This window comes from Phalaenopsis equestris, unplaced genomic scaffold, assembly GCF_001263595.1.
Source record: "Phalaenopsis equestris unplaced genomic scaffold, ASM126359v1 Scaffold001022, whole genome shotgun sequence".
Classification (NCBI taxonomy): domain Eukaryota; kingdom Viridiplantae; phylum Streptophyta; class Magnoliopsida; order Asparagales; family Orchidaceae; genus Phalaenopsis; species Phalaenopsis equestris.
In genome coordinates this window covers 226,035-247,295 of record NW_018165461.1, presented here as the reverse complement: position 1 = coordinate 247,295, position 21,261 = coordinate 226,035, and the positions used below count along the sequence as shown (strand labels likewise).

The 21,261-nt window shown below is 32.6% G+C and overlaps 1 protein-coding gene across 1 annotated transcript in view; it reads left to right on the top strand.

Annotated features, from left to right (window-relative positions):
- LOC110032765 (probable glutamyl endopeptidase, chloroplastic) overlaps window positions 1-5,804 on the top strand; it is a 49,345-nt gene extending 43,541 nt beyond the window's left edge. Inside the window, exons 14-15 of the mRNA XM_020736513.1 lie at window positions 5,014-5,300; window positions 5,460-5,804. Of these exons, the coding sequence (XP_020592172.1) occupies window positions 5,014-5,300; window position 5,460 (288 nt within the window). The 3' untranslated portion in view covers window positions 5,461-5,804. The remainder of the gene's footprint in view (window positions 1-5,013; window positions 5,301-5,459) is intronic.
- Window positions 5,805-21,261: the final 15,457 nt, after the last annotated feature.

Here is a 21,261-nt window from a genome sequence, read left to right as displayed (position 1 = left end):
CTGTATCTAAACCTACTTGAGGAGCATAACCACTTATAATATTAAAAATCTTAGTATCAATGATAATCTTAAGGGCTATAATTCTATCACCAACTCTATTAATTTTTACAACATTATCTTTCAAACTCTTATCTATAATTACACCTACACCATTTCTAGTGCGACTCTTACCAGAATACCAAAGTTTAAAACCTAAATTATCAATCTCCTTAGCCTTTTCTCCCACCCACTTAGTTTCTTGAATACATAAGATATTAATTTTCCTATGAATCATAATATCAACTAATTCCATTAATTTACCATTGAGAGTGCCTATATTCCAAGATCCTATCCTAATATTAGTTTCATTAGTTTCATGGACTAACTTCTTTACCCGCATTCGCCCGTAATGTGGGAACCCTTGCTTATTTAACACTACACCCGGGCGCCGGTGTAGCGGCCCTTGCACACTTTTCACTGTATTCAGGCTATACAGCGCGTCGCTTCTAGGGGACGCCCTAGCACTTACACAATGATCAAAAGGATTCATGTCATGATTTTTTCGACAAGTTTTACGCTGGCTGTCGACTACCTAACGCAACCCTCCACTTTTCTCATCCGGGCTTGGGACCGGCAACGGCAGTGTTAAAACTTTAAAAATTTAAAATATATAACACTACCTTGAACACTTGACCAAAATTTAGAAGTGCTAAGACAGGGGCTTTGTTTAGCTCATTTGACAAATCAAATCTAACTTCAGAAGCTTTATTAAGATTGTCGTGATTGAGCTGAAATTCCTAATAAACCAACTCATGAAATTGATTTGTCTTAGTGAATTATTTCAAATTTTGCATGGTCCATTATGATGCCAGCAACTGAAACTATATATCCTGAGAAACATGCCTACGATGCAAAATTAGGTAAATCTGCATTTACTCCAAATTCATGTAAATCTATATTTACTCCAAAATCATGATCTCTCTTTGTTGAAATGGGTTTTCATCCTTAAATTCATCTTGGTGGTAACCATTATTGCTGTGGGTGACTTTCCCATGTTGCCTTCTTTAAAAGTTGCTGAGCATCTGCTGTAATTGAAGAATTGTTTTGTTACATAGCATCCATAGTAAGCTCTTAAACATCTTGTTGATGTTTTCTCCATGGCGGCATGATATCTTGATATCAAATTTAACCCAAACAATAATAAGCAAACAAATATTATTAATAGAAAAGTTAATATATGGTTACAATTGACACACTGAAAGGCGAATAACAACAGCAGATACAGACAAAAACATCTGTAATTGTATCGAAAGGGTGGTGGTTGGTTCGCTGCATTGTAAGCGGGAAGGCTAATTGTAGGAGGGTGGAGGTGGCAGTGGTGCAACAGATGAGGGTAAGTGTGCTGTGATAAAGAAGATGGTGGGGAAGGAGTGGACTGTAGAGCGAGACAACAAGAATCAAGGGACTTATGGTGGAAAGGTTGGGTGGTACGGGAATTGGTTGCCATGGGACTAAAAGTAGGTTGTAGGGAAGCTGCGACAGTGTGATGGCTGATTGGCCGCTGGAAGTTGTCAGTAGGATGGGAGGTTGGATGGTTGAGAGGCAGCGGTATTGTGGTGGCTATAGGATGCCTGCAACAGTGATGGGAGATAGCGGCCGCATTAGCGACGGGAATTTTGTGGAGGATGGGAAGGTTGAGGATGGTCACCTCCTTGGGGTGAGGTACAGCTAGAGTACCACTCATCTTGGATACATCCCTAGACGGGAAAACATGAGACATTGGCGGCTGTCCTGACAGAAACATAGGCAAAACTGAAAATTTAAAATACACCAATCAAATAGGTGAACCCTAGATAACTAGGATTGGATTCCTCTATAGAAAGGAGGCGTCAAACCAACATGGATGAGGCTCTCCCAGTGCTGGACCGATCCGATTCAGATGAAGGAATCATGGATATGATTCCGCGGTTCTTTTACGCCTGCGTCTTGTTTCTTTCTTTAATTAAAATTCCAGCTAAAAAAGAAATGGCTGTTAAGGGTTAGGGTTAGGGTTATGGTTAGAGATAGTGTAAGGTGGGTGATGTGCAAGCCTTGGCCTGTTGGTGGGCGGGGTTACTGTAAGTCCTCTCAGATCAAGGGTTCAAATCCTCGTGGCGTGGTGGTCCTCGAATAATAGCACATAGAGCAAGCTGCTCACCATATGACCTAGCGCGTAAGGAATTGGTATTTGAGCCGCTGCCAAATACCAATTTTTAAATAAAAAATAAAAAAATAAAAATAAAATGAAAGTAAAAAATTAATATATTTATATATTTTTTGTGAAAAGCCTAAGAGTTGATTTTATTGAAATAGAAAAGATACATAAAAGTTGTATGAGAGGGCCGAGTAGAGACACCTTACCCATACTATACCAAATACATTACTACCCCAACAAAAGATATATATAGACTCAAAAAAAATTTAAAACATGCATAAAACAAGTAGCTAAGGACGAGCCAGTTTAGTCCTGCCTCTTTCTCTAGTTTTAGGAGCAGAGCTAGATAACAAATTTTGAAGTGTCGTGTCATTGCCAAGAGTAACCAAAGTATCATCCATTAAGTTTTCAAGTTGGAGTGTGCCCCAACCTTCTTCTTTCTCCGGGAAGTGTGAACCTACCATTTTTCCTTTGAAGACTGACTCATGTGATCCTCGGTTTGATTAGATATTAGAACCGCAGTAGAACGATAGGTTCCAGTGTCTGTGAGGTGTGAATTGTCATATCTGCATCTGATGCTTTCTGAATAGGAGCTGCGGGGCTATCCTGACTTTCGATCAGAACATTATCCCTTTTATTATGGTCAAGAGAAGGGTTTCCAGGGGCAGATACCATTTCTTATCTTGTGGTGATTCCCCCCTCAGGTTGGCTATTGGCTGTCATAAATTTTGTTGGGAGCGCGTTCAGGCACATGAGGTTCAATAACATCATGTTCCTGCTTTTGACTATTGGTTCTCAACTGTGTGTGCAATCTGAAACATTTCTCTTGCGGGTGTCCCCGGGTGTCTAAACATCTTGCAGTGCTTACAGTTGTAAGTTTTTTGTTCCATAATGATTTTTTGTCTATAACCATTATGAGCAGAACCAAGCCAGATTTCTACATCTGGTAGTGTAATATTCCTTTTAATCAAAATCCTTGCAATAGAGGGCCTAGAGAAATGAATGGTATGTGTGGCTACCTGCAAAGATTTTCCAAATATAGTCCCAATTGCATATAAGGTAGGTAGATGAAAGAATTAAAGCTTGAGTTCAAGTAATGAGAATGAGATAGGTGCAATTGGAGGTTCTTGATTGGGATCAAAATCAGGGTCAATTTGAGCAATTTCATATGTTTGCTCTCGATTGTGATGAATTTCTTTGAGAAAATCCTTGTGTAATCTTCTTCTATGCTCAGCATGTATCATAACACGTCTTCCGTCGAAAAGACCCACCTGCCAAACCCCAACTAGTTCGAAATCTTTAAAAGCCTTCTTGATAATCTCTATCTTAGGGCAACCTAATTGAAACTTTCCAATTAGTAATAATTTGTATTTTTCTGCACGAGTTGAAATTTCAACATCCGAGAAGAATAATGCTGGTTTTTTTGCCTTATTCTCTATTCTTTTGATGAGATTGCAATCTCCATGTCCTGCAACAAAATCATGGTACATCTGCGGGAATATTGAACTATCTGCAAGATAGAAAAGGGCGCTGCACTTATGAACCACTGTAGCATCAGAGGGTTTGACGGGATTATCACCGGCGAGTGCGACGGCGGCGTAGGATAGCCCTGAGGCCATGAGCGTGCTTCACACAAGCACAACAGACACAGGAGAAGCTCTGTCAAGTCGGACAGGGAAGCCGAAGAGATCAAGGCGAAATCGCAGTCGCAGCTCGACGAGGTTGACGCGGTGACGAGCCGCGGAGGAGGCGCAGCGACAAGGGCGACGCAAAAAGACGAGCCGCAAAACTCAAGCTCGACGAAATCCACGCAGAAGCTGGCGAGGAAGAGACGACGAAGCCGCAGAATCCCTTCTTTGTTGGATAGGAGTTGACGATCACGGAAAACGAACGCAGAATTCGTCGAGTACGAGAACTTCCGAAAAGCCGAAGGATCAAACCAGGGAATCGCCATCGGGCGAGACCCTAGCGGAGTAGCCCGCCACCAATGCCATAAAAATAAATATAATATATGGTTCCTAAAATTTTATGTTTTGCCAGGTTTTGGTGCTAAATGGCCGACCCCACTTAGTGGAATAAAAACTTTTTATTGTTGTTGTTGTTGTTGTTGTTGGCTTTGATGCTAAATAACGCCATTCTAGGTTTCCTAGATTGTGTGAGAGAACACAGTTTTTAGATAAATTGTAGGATGGGCAATGAAGGCAGGAGTGGTGCTAGCGGCTGAATTCTGGTTTGAACGGCGTCTGGACAGCAAGTTGTCTGCAGAAAAAAACACAGCAGTTTTGCTGCTGCTTAACAGCAGATGGAAGCGGGTTCAGAGAGGGAGGGGGATAAATGAGGAACCCTACTAGGCTAACAAGAAGATATGTAGAAGAAACTAATTCTCCCCTCAATACCTGGTTTTTTGCATTTTTTCAGTGCTCGGTGTAATTACACATATAATTTAAACATACAAGGAATAATAAATTCTATTCAATCTAAGTTGTTCAATGATATGCCTCATTTCATCTTTTTATTGGCTCTTCATCCTTACATTAGTAAATATGGTTATCACACGACAAATCCAATTCAATTCCATATTGCTTTTAGATTCAACCTTAATTTTATCCTTAATTTTATCCAAAATCCAAATTTGAATTGACAGACTCATAAGCCTGAAGTCCATACGAACAACATAATCCATAGTAATTTAAAACCTAATTAAATGGGTGATGAATTGACAGACTCATTTATGTCTATGAAGCATCAATTGCTTTAGTTTTCATTTTTGCTTAATTATTTCAGTTGCTTAATTAATTAATTATTTTTTGCTTAATTGTTACTGCTTTGCAACAATGCAGTCAGATCGCTTCTTTAATGCATTAAAGGGCCATGGAACAGTCTCTCGTTTGGTGATTCTGCCATTTGAGAGCCATGGCTATTCGGCTAGAGAAAGCATCATGCATGTTCTTTGGGAGACTGACAGATGGCTACAGAAATACTGTACTGATAATTCTGAAAAATCAGAAGAATCACACGATTCCAAAACCGAAGCTCACAAAACTCTTCTATCCACTGCTGGACTGGCTACCACTGAAGCCCGGGAAGATGATGAGTCTAATCCTACTACTATGAAGTCACTACTATGGTACTTTCCCACTTTACCCCCTCACCTTTCTAGAATGTCACTTGATTTCATTTAACTCCGCTGTGATTTGCAGCTCTGTGTTTATAAATTCATTTTGTAGCTCTTGATATAAAGAATTACAGCATAATCCAACTAATATGAATGAATCATTTTCTTCAGATGATTAAATGAAATCAAATGAGTGGAAGCTGCCAAAGATGGCAATAATTATTTGCAGGATGACTGTATGAGCACAGACTGCTTGGACTTAAACGTACATATCTTCCAAAGTTAGGACATCTGGAGCTTGATTATATTGAGGGGTTATGATTTGATTGCTGAATCATCTTTTTTTCTCTATCTTAATTTGACATTAAGGCTATAAGGGAAATAAGTGTGTTGGATGAAATGGCCGATTCTTATTCTTGTAATGTTTATTTATGTTTGTTTGTTTATATGATTAAACAACTTTGATTGGAATTCTTAAACTTATTGTATAAATGAATTTGTTTAATCTTTGGCTCACTTCTTTTATTTGTGTTTGAACAAATTTAGTTTGCTGTTTATCAAACACTTGATGAAATGTCCATGTTCATTTGATGATATGACTTAATTTAGACTTTGCACTTAAATATTTCGGTGTCGTAGACTTCTGCATGAAAAGGTGTATTTCATTTTTAGTGATATTTTTGATGTAATGTTTTAGAGATTTGAGTGATATGCATGTAGATATGAATGCTTAGGTGTTGAATAGCAAGTAAATAAGAATAATGTGACTTGTATATAAGTGGCTTTAAATTTATTCATTTACAATCTATTAGACAACATGTTTGTAAATATTTAAAGATGAGCTCATAAGCATATGATGAAATTGCTTGAGAACTCAGTAAAAATCCTAGAACATAAAGCATTTGAGGAGCCATGAATTTTTAGAATTTTGTAATGATGAGTAGACTTCTAACATATTAATAAAATTTGACATGTTTTATATGACCTAATGGCTAAGTGTTTCGCGGCTGACAGGTCCGAGACTCATAGTCTCCATCGGAAGGAACTGTTATTGTTGAACTGTATAGTGCTTAATTATTGATTTATTTTTTATAATTACTTCCAAAGCTTGTATTAAAGCATTCAAAATGTGTTGTGCCATAATGATAATGAAACTCTAATTTTTTTTTCATGAAATATGAAGCTTTGGATGTTAGATATATAAACACATAAGTATTATGTGGTATCATGTAAATTCCCTTTAATCTTTTGTTATGCTTAATGAATAGCTTCCTTAGATTGTTGTCTTCGTTACTTTTGCCCCTCTCCCAAATATGGAATGCATGAAGAAAATATTTTAAGGGGATAGTGAGGGCACACACATAACCAATTGCATTATTAAATAAATAGTCTTACAAAGAATTCAAATTAACATAAAAAGGAAAAGGATCCAAGGAATAAACAATATTCTTAAAAGAAAAATAGAGAAGCTACCAGGAGCTCGGACTCAAAAACATTTCTTATAGAGGCCCCATCCAAGAAATCTGGTACGACTAGGGAACTCTCAAATCCAAACAACAGTGAGAGGATCGAGAGAACCATCCACCAGCCATGACTACAACATAACAAATCAATGTCAGTAGGGACTGCAAATCAAGTAAACATAATGATAATGCCTCAGAGAAATGAATAAAGCAGCGTCATCAAAATGAATTGTGGAGCACGAAATAAATCACACATCGTAGCAAATATAAAATGACATCATCAACATGAAGTAAGAAAATGTCGGTAAGGATTGAGAGGCCAAAAGGTAAGAGCAGAGATTGGTTGAGCATCAGGAGCTTAATGAGATTCATCACAACATCCAAAACCGTCAAAAACCAAAGCTTAGACCACATTATAACAATATTTATATCTTATCAGTTTAAGAAAACTGAACCAAAATCCAAAAAGGATTAAGCGAATGTATTATATGAAAATATCAATAATAGTTTAACAGACTGATAATTCTTCAATGCAAAAAAACAAAAGCTAGCGACCACTCCAAATAACAAAGAACAAGAAAAGATTTAACAAGAAAGGTAACTCGAGAATCAAAACCAACGACCAAGCATCCCTCCAAAAATACATAAATAAACAACACGTGCCATCCCTTCTAACAACTAAAAGAGAATGACAAACAAATCTACAAAAAAAAAAAAAAAAATCAAAACCAGCCATCCTTCAAATGAAAGAAATATAAAAATTAGTGAGTGTCATCCAACCCAACATCCATAATTAGTAAAACAAGTAGCTCAATAACTAAAACCAAAAGGCAATCAGTCTAGATAGAAGAAACCAATCCAGAATTATACCAAGGTGCCAAAATAATGAAACAACTAAAAGCCCAATAACAAAGCTCCAAAACTAATAAAAGTTGTAAAGTACTCAAATAAACGTTGGAAGTTCCTGCCTAAACTTCCATTTCCTATATTTTCATTTAATAGTCCAACTAATGTTCCGTATGTGCAAATTCATAGGGGTAATAGTATGACTAAAAATTTTATAAATGCGCTCAATCTAAAGATGATGCGCAGTGGAATACACAACAATAAGATAAGCTGTATATGAAAATTAGAGGTGAAAGTATCTTTATGAAAGAGAAATTGAAAGATATTGTCATCAACAAGAATGAAATTTCCATGCAAAATATAACCTTTTAAGAAGATAATTAAGGTAGGGCATTCAAAAAATACGTGTGAGTGTGCTTTAGGAGAAGAGAGACAAAACACACAAGTATAATGACGTGAGATATATCAGACTTTAAGAATATCACTAGATTCAAGCTCTAAGTGAAAGATATTTTAAACAATAAAGGCAAATATAATAGAATAACAATTAAAACAACCATAATTACTCCACTTGACGTCGAGAAATTTGTCATAAGCAAAAAAGATAGACATTTTTTTTATACAAGTTTATTAGAATCGAGTAAAAAACAAGCGCTTTGGTTATTGAATATAGGTGCGTTGAGATGAACCATTCAATCATGGGCATAATAAAACAATAAATTGCTGCTAGTGGTGACTTGAAAGCGCAAACCATGCCTAAATCTCATAGTTTCCTTCATCAAAACTTTTCAAAAGGTAAAAATCCTACAATTATTAGAGCATCAAAGAGACCCATAATAATCAATACACCACTGAGAGAGGTAAGAGCCAGTAGTTCAATATCTCCAGATAATTTTAGTTTTGCATTAAAGATTTTATGAGATCTTTTTTATTCTTTTGTTTTAATTTCATTTTTTATTCTATATTTTATATCTTTTTAGATTATGTTTATTTATCATATTTTTTTATATATTATTTTTATTTGCTTAAAAAATAATCATGTTTTTAAACACATTAAAATAACTTTTAAGTGTTTTTAATAATTTTAAAAATAACTAATCATGTTTTAAAAAACATAGCTTGCTTTATATTTAATATACATATAAATAAAATAAAACATGAATAACAAGTACCAAAAAAAAAAAAAAAAAAAAAAAAAAAAAAAAGCCCCACAAACGATAAAAGATATTGTCATTTACATACATTCCACCCAATTCCTTTGTATTTACATATTTGGCACCAAAATTTTACCTTTTTTACATTTACAATACCAAATCTTTCACATCACATAAAAAATCACTTATTTAATTTTTAAAAAGCTAAATGTACATATATGTGAAGCGTGGCAGAAGATTCGCGATAAAAGAGTGATTATTTGGTGTCTTAGCGTTGCAAGAAAATCCAATACACACTAAAAATCCAATACACACTCAAATTTTTACATGAAAAACCCACAAAGATAGAAAATCAAGGAGCCCGACAAAGTCAGAAATAATCCACTATAGTTTGATGGGTATATGTACATGCCCTTGCCCCACTGGTGTGAAAGAGACACATAGTTACAGGGCTAGTCTTTAAGGATCTCTACATTTGCAACCATTTTTAATAGTGATTAAGGTATTAAAAGGGATATACACAGATAAAAGATATTGTCATTTACATACATTCCACCCAATTCCTTTGTATTTACATATTTGGCACCAAAATTTTACCTTTTTTACATTTACAATACCAAATCTTTCACATCACATAAAAAATCACTTATTTAATTTTTAAAAAGCTAAATGTACATATATGTGAAGCGTGGCAGAAGATTCGCGATAAAAGAGTGAATATTTGGTGTCTTACCGTTGCAAGAAAATCCAATGCACACTCAAATAATTAAAAGAAATAAGCAGAGAGAAACACCTCAAATTTTTACATGAAAAATCCACAAAGATAGAAAATCAAGGGGCCCAACAAAGTCAGAAATGATCCACTATAGTTTGATGGGTATATGTACATGCCCTTACCCCACTGGTGTGAAAGAGACACATAGTTACAGGGCTAGTCTGCAGAAGTCAGAAGGACAAGTTGCACAACTGTTAGGAGCTATTGCAATTATCAGAACTTCGGTACACAGTCATCAAAGTGCGTCGTTGTGCAGCGTTTGAAATGATGCACAACTCTGTAGATTGTTTTGCTGCTCCACATATTACATTGCCACTTAGAAAATTAGTCGCTGCTCCATACATTGCTTCGTTACTCTGCAATGTCAGGCTTGTTCAACAAAAGGCTTCGTTACTGTGCAACATTGCTCGTTGTTCAACAAGGTGCTTTGTTACTCTGCAAAGTCCAAGGGATAGTTGATGGTGCTCGATGACAGCTAAAGAGTGGTGGTTGATGGTGGTTGGCTCTGACAAGAATTAGAAACGTTTATCAGATATTTAGGGCTAAACACTGGATTTTAGCTCCTCTCTTTGATCCTCCTCCAAGCTCCGGTTTTCATCTGATTCAAGGTTTAGATACCCCTTTAAGAGGGGTAGACTCCATTTATAGTCTAGGGAGGCCTCCGTACAAATAAGAATGGAATCCAGACCAATCCATTGGATAACCCAAAGAAGTTCTCTCGATTGGACGATATTCTGTGGGCATTCAAGACTATAATGATGTTCAAATTGAGAGATTTTGGGCTTGTTGGACTCGTCTTGTCGAGACACTCGATTTGGGTGTAAACTTGTCGGATTTGGAATGTGTTTGTCCATCCAATTAGACACATAGAAGTTTCAAAAAATGGTTTATCATCTTGTTCCAAGATTGATTTGACTCAAGTTAAACTAATGTGAGTTTGAATAATTTTAATGTGACTTTGAATAATTTTTTTTAGTTTTACAGTTAGATTTGTGCCATGCCTCGAGATCTATACTAGATGATGAAAATGTGTTTATGGTATACCAGTAGGAAAAGTGGCATATATGTAAATAATTGAAGTTTAGGAATGGTGGTATATATGTAAAAAATGAAACTCTTTCGAGGGAGAAAATATTACGTCCAGCGCCTTAATGTCCGGACTCCAACTAAAATTTGACACGTTCTTGTCTAAAAAGTAGAGAAGCTCAAAGCCCTTACATGCGGAGGACTACATTATGGTTGCCCTGAAGATTTGTCTTAAGTACAACTATATTGTACTTTATGACTTTCACATCAAATTATTTTTTGGATGTTTTTCTTACTTACTACAACACGGTTGGACTGAAGGAAAACTGCTGGTACAACCATGTTATACTATATGACCGGTCTACGTTAGGACTCCGGACGTAATCATTTCCCCTTTTGGGGAGTAGTAATTAATGTTTAGATATGTGTTTGTGACAGACATTTGCCTTGTTAAAAGTTTTTTTTTTTTTTTTTGGGGGGGGGAATTTTGATCATGAAATAAAAAAAATGTAAAGTGAATTGTAGAGATCCGAGCGTATTATAAGCTATGTTTTTTGGGTTGGTATAGCCGGTCAAATCATTGGCTATAATCTATGAAGCAATGATAGTGTTGGACTTGCTATTTAATGTTTACTTTTAAATAGTAAATACATGATTTTTTTTTATATCTTGTAGACACCACTTGTAATCATGTTCTAAAAAATTGAATCAAATTGAGCCTTTAAACCATAGGCTGAACTTCTTGTCTGTCACCCTGATCTTGCTCCATAATACATTCATATAGAACTAGTTAGACATGCATTTAAACCAATCAATTAGTTCGATTTTTTATGATTCAATTTTGACTTTTTTTTTCCTTTTAAAAATTTATTAAAAATATTAAAATAATTAATCTACACGACCAAAAAATTTATTTAAAATCTTATTTAAAATTTTTAAAAGTAAAGTATATTGATTTAAAATATTATTTAGTAACTAGGTGAAAATATCATTATTGTATTATTACTATATTTTTTAAATTACATAAGATAATTTCAAATTTTTGCTTATGCATTCCATTCAACCTTAGTTGAACCATTGAAAAATGATTCTATTTTATTAGTTTAATGCCTAGTTTGATTTTTGAAACTTTGCTTGTAACATTGCAACATGTTTTATAAAGCTCATGTTACTTTACTAGTTATGACAATTATGATTAAATATGATTTGCAAATTTTAAAAAATCATGATACATTATTTGGCTATTGTTATTCAAATTTAATTTAGAAGTTTATTATAATTAATGTGGTAGGTTTTTACTAGTCACTTTTCTAATCAGAATAAAATAAAAAACTTCTATAACATCCCAAGTTGGTCAAATTAATAAAGATTAGCTAAATCAAGAATGACTAACCTCAAATAAACGATGCCCGAATACACATGAATAACAATGGGGCGATTTGGAATCATTTTTGTTTTTAATTTTAATTTTATTTTATTTATGTTTTGATTTGATACATTAGATTATTGATAAGTTAAATAAAATAACATGTTTAACAACACTCTAATTATCTAAAATTTTTCCGATTGTTTATAAAAATAATTTTAATTTATTAAAATAAAAAATATATGAAAACAAAATAAAAAAAAATTAAAAAATAAAAGTTAAAAATATAAAGAAATAATAAATAAAATTGCTCTCAAACAAGCTCTAAGATTCTTTATGGCATGATTTTGTTCATATAGAATTAAAACATGATCTACCTTTTTATGTTGATAGTTATAATGAAAGAGCATACCAAGTATAATTTTAATATATATATATATATATATATATATTTATATAAAATATTTAATTATTTAATTAACTAGGAGAAAGGTTTAATCAAACAAAATCATTGACCCCATATTGGTTTCCCTTTAAATCTGTTTCATTAAGAAAAAAAAGAACATTTTGAACTGATGCGCTACATATTCAATGGAAAGCAACATAATGTGCGCACCACCTTTTAAATTTTTTAGTTATGAAATAGCTGTAAAGTAGTGTCACTTCTACGAGATGTAATAATGATAATTATTTTCTTATATCAAATGACAACATAATCTTATTAAAAAAAAATCTAAATGAAAGTAGGTTGAATGCGCATTCACAAATTAGATGAATTAGTATAGTCAATCAGTCTGTTTATGTTCACAAGTTAAGATTTTATATGATTTTTTTTAAGGAGATTACTATAAGCTTTTGTTGATATAAGATTTTGAATGAAATTGTTGAATATAATCATATTTTGATATCATAAAAAAGATTTTCTTTTTTTGACTCAAATTAATAGTTCTCAAATTAGAACAAAGTCATTTGATGATATGTTGTAGCAAATCAACTATTTGGTGTCCCCATAAGCCTTATGATCCATTCCTTTTAAGTTTGGCCTTACATTTAATGCTTCAAATGACGAAAAAGTAGAAGCCAACAGGATCATGATAAAGAGGCAAAATAATTTCTATCTGCTTCGAGTAGTCGCATTAGGTCTACTTTATTTGGTAATCATAATAATAACAATACATTTTCAACATGTCAACATAGTGTTCTCATCCTCACCTTTTATAAGTTCCATTATCAAAAGAGAAATAGCTTTGGGGCTTTGGGTTTAGAGGAGAAACTAGCACTGTGATATAATAACAATATCTACCTTGTTTTGTACCAATGAAAAGAGAAAACAAATGAACATAAAGGCAAAGTGATTCTCACGTGCACTGATGTGTATGAGGCCCAAATGTCGACATTTTTACTTAATCTATAATTACATATTTTTAGTTCTTATGATATGTAAAGTGCTATTTAGTTGGGGTTTAAGCTTATAATATAATAATGCTTAGGATTATTATCTCATAATCTTAATTTGATTTATAAACATGCTTTAACAGGTATGAAACATTAGTTAAAAAGCTGCTTTATTGTCATTGATTTTGTTTATTTTTTACTTAAGCAAAATGCGTCAAAGTATATTATATAACCATTATCTTTAATCTCTATATGGATACAAACTTTGATATTTTCTAACGATTTTTATTATACATATAAAATCAGGTATTATGTTTAATCATGTAAAATTCTAAGCTGTTTCATGCTTAGGTGAGTCCAATATTCAGGAAATGTAGAAAGAAAGCATGAATTACTTAAATGAAGATTTCTTAAGAGTTTTTTTCGGTTCAATAGAAGTCTCTTTCTAGAAATTTAAGTAAGAGAGAAGTGAGCCAAATTAACTAGAAGAGAGAGATAGAGAGAGAGAGAGAGAGAGAGAGAGAGAGAGAGAGAGAGGGAGGGAGGGAGAGAGAGAGTACTATCCTTCTAAAAAAAGGAGTTTCTTTTCATTTGTATCATTCATCCTCCATCACAAATTTTGAATAATTATAATTTTAAATAACTAAAATTTATTAGTAATATATTAATAATTATCTTTATGGTTTATTTTAATGTTTATTTGTCAAAATCATATCTTTGTTTGCGATCGATATACAGAATATGAATTTCAGATTCAACAATTTTGTGTGTTAATTTAATCATTTGTCAATAATGTGATAGGAGAAGAACTATCAAAAGTTATACAAATGCCCTTCAAAAAGTCCAATTTTGTATCTATTTCTCACCAATGAAAATTATGCAATACATGCAATATGTCATCAATATACTATGCACAAGTTTTAAAGTCATTTGAAGTCTCTTCGTATAAATCATAATTATCTTCTTATGCAATATGAATCTTCCATTAAATAAGTTTTGATGCATGAATCAATTTTCTTAAAATTATCAAAATTATATATGCTACTAATTTTAATACTGATAAAAAATAAGATTTGATCTGATATTTGAGGAACATAAAATAACAGAAGAGTGAATCCAGTGTTGTTCATTAAGTAGCTAGTATTAGGGATTTGACTGAAGTTCAGAATGAGAATTCTTCGTAAAAATCATAACTATCTTCTTATGCAATACATCAATTTTCTTAAAATTATTAAAATTATATATGCTACTAATTTTAATACTGATTAAATAACATTTTAATACTGAGGAACATAAAATTACAGAAGAGTGAATCCAGTGGTATTCATTAAGTAGATAGTATTAGGGATTTGACTGAAGTTCAGAATGAGAATGAAGCGGCATTTACATTATACCTATTTACATATCTAGCACCTAAAATTTGCTTTTTATATTTATACTTAAATCTTTCATATCCCATCAAAATCATCGGTATTATAATTTTAAAAAAGTGAAGTACATCTTTTAATGCATAGGTAAGTAAGGTGGCATATATGTAAGAAGTGAAGTTTAGGTGTTGGACATGTAAATACATAAGAATTGAGTTGGACGCATGCTATTCTTCCAAAATAGACATAGGAAGTCTGAGAGTCTCTTTGCTTAATTGTGAATCGTAGAACTCTGCAGAGAAAAACTCTAGAAAAAATTCTAATGATAAAAGATTTGATCAAATGAATATGTAATGATGCACCATATGTTCGTGTTTGATGAATGATCTCTTGTTTACATGTGTGAGCTAAATCTATTGTGCATGATGGCTATAGAAAATAAAAAGAATGTCCATACATATTCATAATGTTATCACTCTTCTATTAAGTCAAAATAATGGGTGAGGGGTAAGAAAATGTCAAATGCTTTTGACATGCTCTTTATCTGAGAATCTTAAAGGAGTTTAGCAAGAACCCTAAATAAGCATTTGTAACTCCCGTATGAATGCATCATGTGGAACATATGAGCAACTGACTCTTGATACAAAACAAATGCTATAGAACACCAACAAATCACACAAGTATATGTGTTGTTCAAGTAATATACGTAACAGATTTTGTGTATCGATCCCACAAGGAACGAGCAAATTCCCAAAGTAAAAATTTATAAACTAATAGCTGCTTTTTCTAGCCTTAAGGTATCAAGTTATGATGTTTTTGACAATTAAGTAATACTAATTTTCAAAAGTGTAAATGCTATGCTAATGATGCGGGCGGATTTAGTCTGTTATTTTTGTAAATATTTTTCAATACTACAAAATACACATGACAAATATAATAGTAAATATGCAATTTAATCCCAACAAAAATAACTTCAGTGAAAAAAAATTTTATCTTTTTTAAAATCTTTAAATTGCCAAATTCTCTAAAAATAACACAAGTATACGTATCGCTCAAGTAATAAAGGGCACTAATGGAGTCTTAGATATCGATCCCACAGGGAAGTTGGAAATGCTTATAGGTAAATTCTTATGATCATAATGTAAACTACAATTTAAACTACAAAGTGAAGTACGAAATTCTAATCTAGAGTAAAATGAGCGAATGCTAAATAAAATGCAGTTAAAAAACTAAGTTAGTTAAACTAATTGCTTAACTTTCAAAAGTAAACTTACAAAAACTAAATAAAGTTTTTGTGATGAAGAGTTCAAATTTAAGAAAACATGCTTTCTCTTTACAATGAGTATATAGATTGTGAAAAAATTAAAATCATTTAAAGAAACATATAAATTGTTTTGTGCCAAATGATAGCATTCCTATTCATTACCCTCTTCAAAGTGCGTAAAGATCATTGACTAATCTAGAGTTTGGTGTCTAATTCCGTGATTAGGCTGTGAGATACCGGCTGCCACTCCAGAGCTCCAACAACTCCCGCGCATGAGGGCTAACAATCTCTCATTAATTTTCAATCAATTGAACCAAATTGGAAATTTTAATCTGTCACATTAAATTCTTCAACTCTGCATCTAACAAAATATAATTTCTTATTTATTTGCACTCAACCCCATGGATGACATCCTCTCCCATGGAATCGAATGTGACTCTCACAATGTTGTAGAAATCATAGCACTTTCGGAACATATGTTTCTCAACACATTTTAACATTTCAATTAACCAGATTGAAAAGGAAATGAAGATCGGAGTTCAAATCATCACAAATTATTGACATTTAAAACCATATAAAATAAAATTAATTCTTCACAAAACCAAATCTTATTGTAGGGAGAAGGATAAAGAAGACTACTCAGAATTCATGAGAAGGATATGACAAAACATGGATTTCATATATAAAAATAAGTTTACAAAATAAAGAAATAAAATAACACAACTTACTTACAATCCTTCCCAAGCAAATCGTTAGAAGGTCTCTTTATGCACATTCCCTCTTTACAAGCACTCTCGACTCTCTCTTAAAAAAGTAATGAAGAAGAAATATCTCACCTTCCCTCTCCTCTTATAATCCTTGAAGAAAATCTCAAAGCCCTTGAATTTCTATCTCTATTGCCTTCTTCAAAAATCCATCACACACCTCCTCTTTTCAAGCCCCATACATCCCTCTCTTTTATTAGATGTTGCCTCCCTCCAAAAAGAATTTAAAATTCCCTCCAAAATTCTATCTAAAAGTTAACATTTTTGAATTCAAAAGACACGTCTATTGATCCAAGTCACATATCCCTTCATAAAAGAACCTTCCAAAGTGTCTAGATGCATTCAATCACTCCATGAGGTGTTTAGAACAAGTGTCCATTTCAAAATTCATGCACAATTTGTCTCGAACTGCCTTAATCCGTAAAAAAAGTCATCTATGGCGCTTTAGGTGCTGGTTCTGGTGCTCAGACGCCATCCTGCTTAAGATCATGATGTTCTAGGTTTTGGTTGCTTCAGGAGCCAAATCTGGCGCTTCAGATGACAAAATCTCAAAATTCACTGTTTTTTATCCAAATTTCATCCTTTTTGCTACTTTTTCTCCTAATGCCTAAAAGTGATATACCTGCAACAAAAACATGAAAATACCCTTCTTTAAAGTGTATTATAAAAAAATAAGTATAAAATATATACTTAAAACAACATTTTATTTTTGTGTATCAAAATCCCCTAAACTTAAATGTTACTTGTCCTCAAGTTACACGTTTAATACATTAAAGCTTATGACTCAGGATAGAGATTAACTTATAACTTCTATACTTTGGTTTAATAAATAAAATAGTAAACTTTAAGAAAAACCTATAATAACTTTGATTCAAACTCTAAGTTTAAGAGTATTTAGTAATCAAATTTTAGATTTCTGAATTTCTATTCATTTCAAGAAGAATTGTAATTTGTCACATCAAGGATACTTAAAAAATTCATATAAAAAAAAAATTCATGAAGACTTTACTAGTAATGCTGCTAATACTCTAATACAAGTTTAGAAAATGTAATAAAGTCTTTTCCTTAAGTTGATTCATCTGAAGCCAATTTTTGATAGGCATCTCCTCAAGCTTCTCCTCATGCATTTTTCTTTTCTTTTTCTCACTTTTTTTATTTAGGATCTTTAATTACTTTTTTTTCTTTTCTTTTTCAAGTGAAGATTACTATATCTGAATAACCTTTAACAATTTTGAACTTCACTATCCTCTTCTTAAAGTCAAAACTCTTTACCCTTCTTTACTTTATAAATTCATATTAGGATATGATTTTTCATAAAGTTTCACTCTTTTCTTCTTACATGAAACTATAAAATTCTTAATACTTAAAAAAATACAATTTCCTTTACTTTAAACAAAAAAACATGGCCTTATCTTTTCATACCAAACATCTTTAACTTAAGAATTGACCTTTATTATTAAAAACTTTTACCTAAATTTATCATAATATTTACAAACATAAGTATAGTCATTTATAGTTAAATCTTAAAATCCCAGGTCATGTTAAATTAATTTTAAAAATGTGGTTAATTGAGGACAAATAAAATTTAGTTTACTTCTTTTTAGAAGAAAATTTTCTTTCCCCCAAACTTAATTTTTTAATTAATTTTAAAAAAAAATTTAGTACAAAATTTAGTAGGTGAAAAAAATAGTAAATGCATGAAAATAAAAACTAACCTGTAGATGATTTCTGAGTATGAAACTGGGCTCTGATATACTACATGTACTAACTTTAAAAATACATACAGACATTAAAGCCTTAAATGAAACATAATATATTTTAAAGAATTTACTGAAAATTAAAAACTGAAAAAAACTGAAAATACTAAAAATGCAGAAAAAAGTAAAAATATACATTTACTATTACAATGTAGGTTCACAACATAAAGTGAAAGTTTTTACTACATCAAATTTAAAAGACAACAAATAACAACCAATCAAATTAACAAAAAAAACACCAAACAAACAAACTCCTAAGATATCAATCATCATTGCCTTCCTCATCATCATCATCAACTTCTTCTTCGTCTTCTTCATCATCATGATATGGGGCATAAAGAGTGAAGCTGGGGCAAGTTGGAAATTCTACATTGTATTCACCCCTAAGATATGTAATCGTAGCCTCCTGATAGACTATATAATTCTGAACTCTCCTCTATTTATACTCATCATTATAAGCATTTCTTACTTCAATTTCTCCAATCTGAGTCAACATATTCACTATATCCATTTGTTGAATCATAAGTTGTTCCATAATATTTTTAAGTGAAGCAGATAAGTGAAGCAGAGCAAGAAGTAGCAAGAAGTAGATGCCTTTGCTGCTAATGTAGAGGGTCTATCACTACCTCCACTCCTAGACTCAACAAATGATTCAAATCTCTAAACCGTATGCTTCCCAATAGAATTTTGTGGCTGAAACTTTTCCTCATTTCTATGGGACTCTTCTCCTGATTGCTAACATAAATTAAAAATCATACTCAAACCACTAGCTGTAGCACTACTAGCTATACTCAGGGCAGGATGAACTATAAGAGCACCAACTTCTACCGCCTTCATTTTCTGAATGTAGAAGTTTAGCACAACACTTACCTTTGTTACTTCGCTCAAATGATTAATTAGAAGCAATTTTGCTGAGATGAAGTAATACCATAACTTCAATTGAAAAGTCATCATGAAAGTGGAGAAATTAACTTTCTTTTTATTTTTAATTTTTCATTCTCCCCTTCCATCAGTAAGAAAGGTAATTACTTCATCCAGTGATGAGTCGATCATCACGAATGCAACATATTCACAATGGAATTCATTTCTCAATCCATAAAATGCATTAATCCTCCTTCTAGAAAATTTGACTTGCTTACCTCTCACGAAGATGTGATCATCTGAAAGAAAATTTGACTTGCTTACCTCTTACGAAGATGTGATCATCTGAAGTAAATCACAAGTTGGCATAGATCTCTCGGATTATTGGAACAATAGCTTCTGCAATGAAGTAGCATAATCTCTTACAATTATTAACAACAATCAACCTCTCGATCTAGCCACCTGGGTTAGCAAATGCTTGCTCCTGAATCAATTTTCTTTAGCCCATTTTGGTATTATAGTTATGTAGGGCCTTATAGTTGACAGATCTCCTTGCATCAAAATCTTTCGCAGGCTTTCATCTTTTCACCATGAGTTTTCTTTAAATTTATTCAACAAATTCCCAAATTTTAGATTTCCTCTACTGTAGGATAAATCCATGGTGAAAATAAAAATTTTTTAAGTTAAAGTGAAGCTCATATCAAAAGAAGATGAAATCTAAGATCTTTAGCCATTGAAATCTTCTCAAATTCACCCAATGTCAAGCCCTAAGTTGAGTTTTTAAAGTAGGAGACGACTCAATCAATAAAAATGGAGTTTTAGTGGGCTATTTCACGATTTTAACCCATCCTGCCTTTTTGGGACTTTGGAGCCTCATGCGCCAACAGCTAATTTTTTTTAGATTTCATTTTCTGACGAAATCTGCTATGTACCACTTTTTGTTAACATATAATTAATTTAAATAAACATTTATACTCATAATTAAACACTACTTTAACACCAAACTTTCATAAAAAACACAAAACTCAATTATATATATAAAATCCACCCTATTACAAATTGACAATTTTCAAGCCAACAAAAATCTAATTCAGTGTCCAAAACAAATCAGACATGCTAACACTGAAATCTAAACATCAAAATACTAAACAAAAAACATAAATAGAGTTAAACAATGAAAGTAAATGCAATCCAACACAACATAATAACTTAAAAAAGCAGTACTTGACAAAAAGTTTCGTGCATAAAGTAAGTTCAAACATATATTTTTTCTATCGTCCTCCTGGATATCTCGCATGGATTGGTAGTGCACGTACAAGTTATAGAAAAGTTGATAAGGAATTCATCAGTTGAATCATTCTCAATCCAAGCATGTTTCTTGAACATACGTACCAAAACCTCGTCAATACATCTAGTATGTTCAAAATGTTCCTTCAGCCTCCAGTCCAGATGATCCAACGTTTCAGAAACATTCCCAATTACATACATAAGGTTCTGTACCTCTTTCTCTATCTTTTCAATCCTTTTCAAAAGTTCGTTCGAACTTAAGTAAAGCTAAATAGGTGATGAATTTTGGGATGCTTAATCCATCATTACATTCATATCATTCTCATCTCCCATTCCAATACAACTGCAATAGACTTCTGGGTCCATCGACTTCCAAGGAAGAAGCACTTTCTCCCAACTTTCATAAGGTACTTGCGATTGACTGCACAATAGGAAAATGGTGGATGGATGTCCTAGTCCAGTAGCAGATCCATTGACAATCAAACCCAAAACCAATTTCACAGTTATTGCACCAATATCAACAGGTTTTCCAGTTTGAATACAGTAATTCAGAATAACACTCTCCTTAGTTACCTTACAGATTTTTATAGTGGGGAGTAATTTTGATGCAATAAAGAAATGCCACGCCTTAGATGTAGGATTTAATAA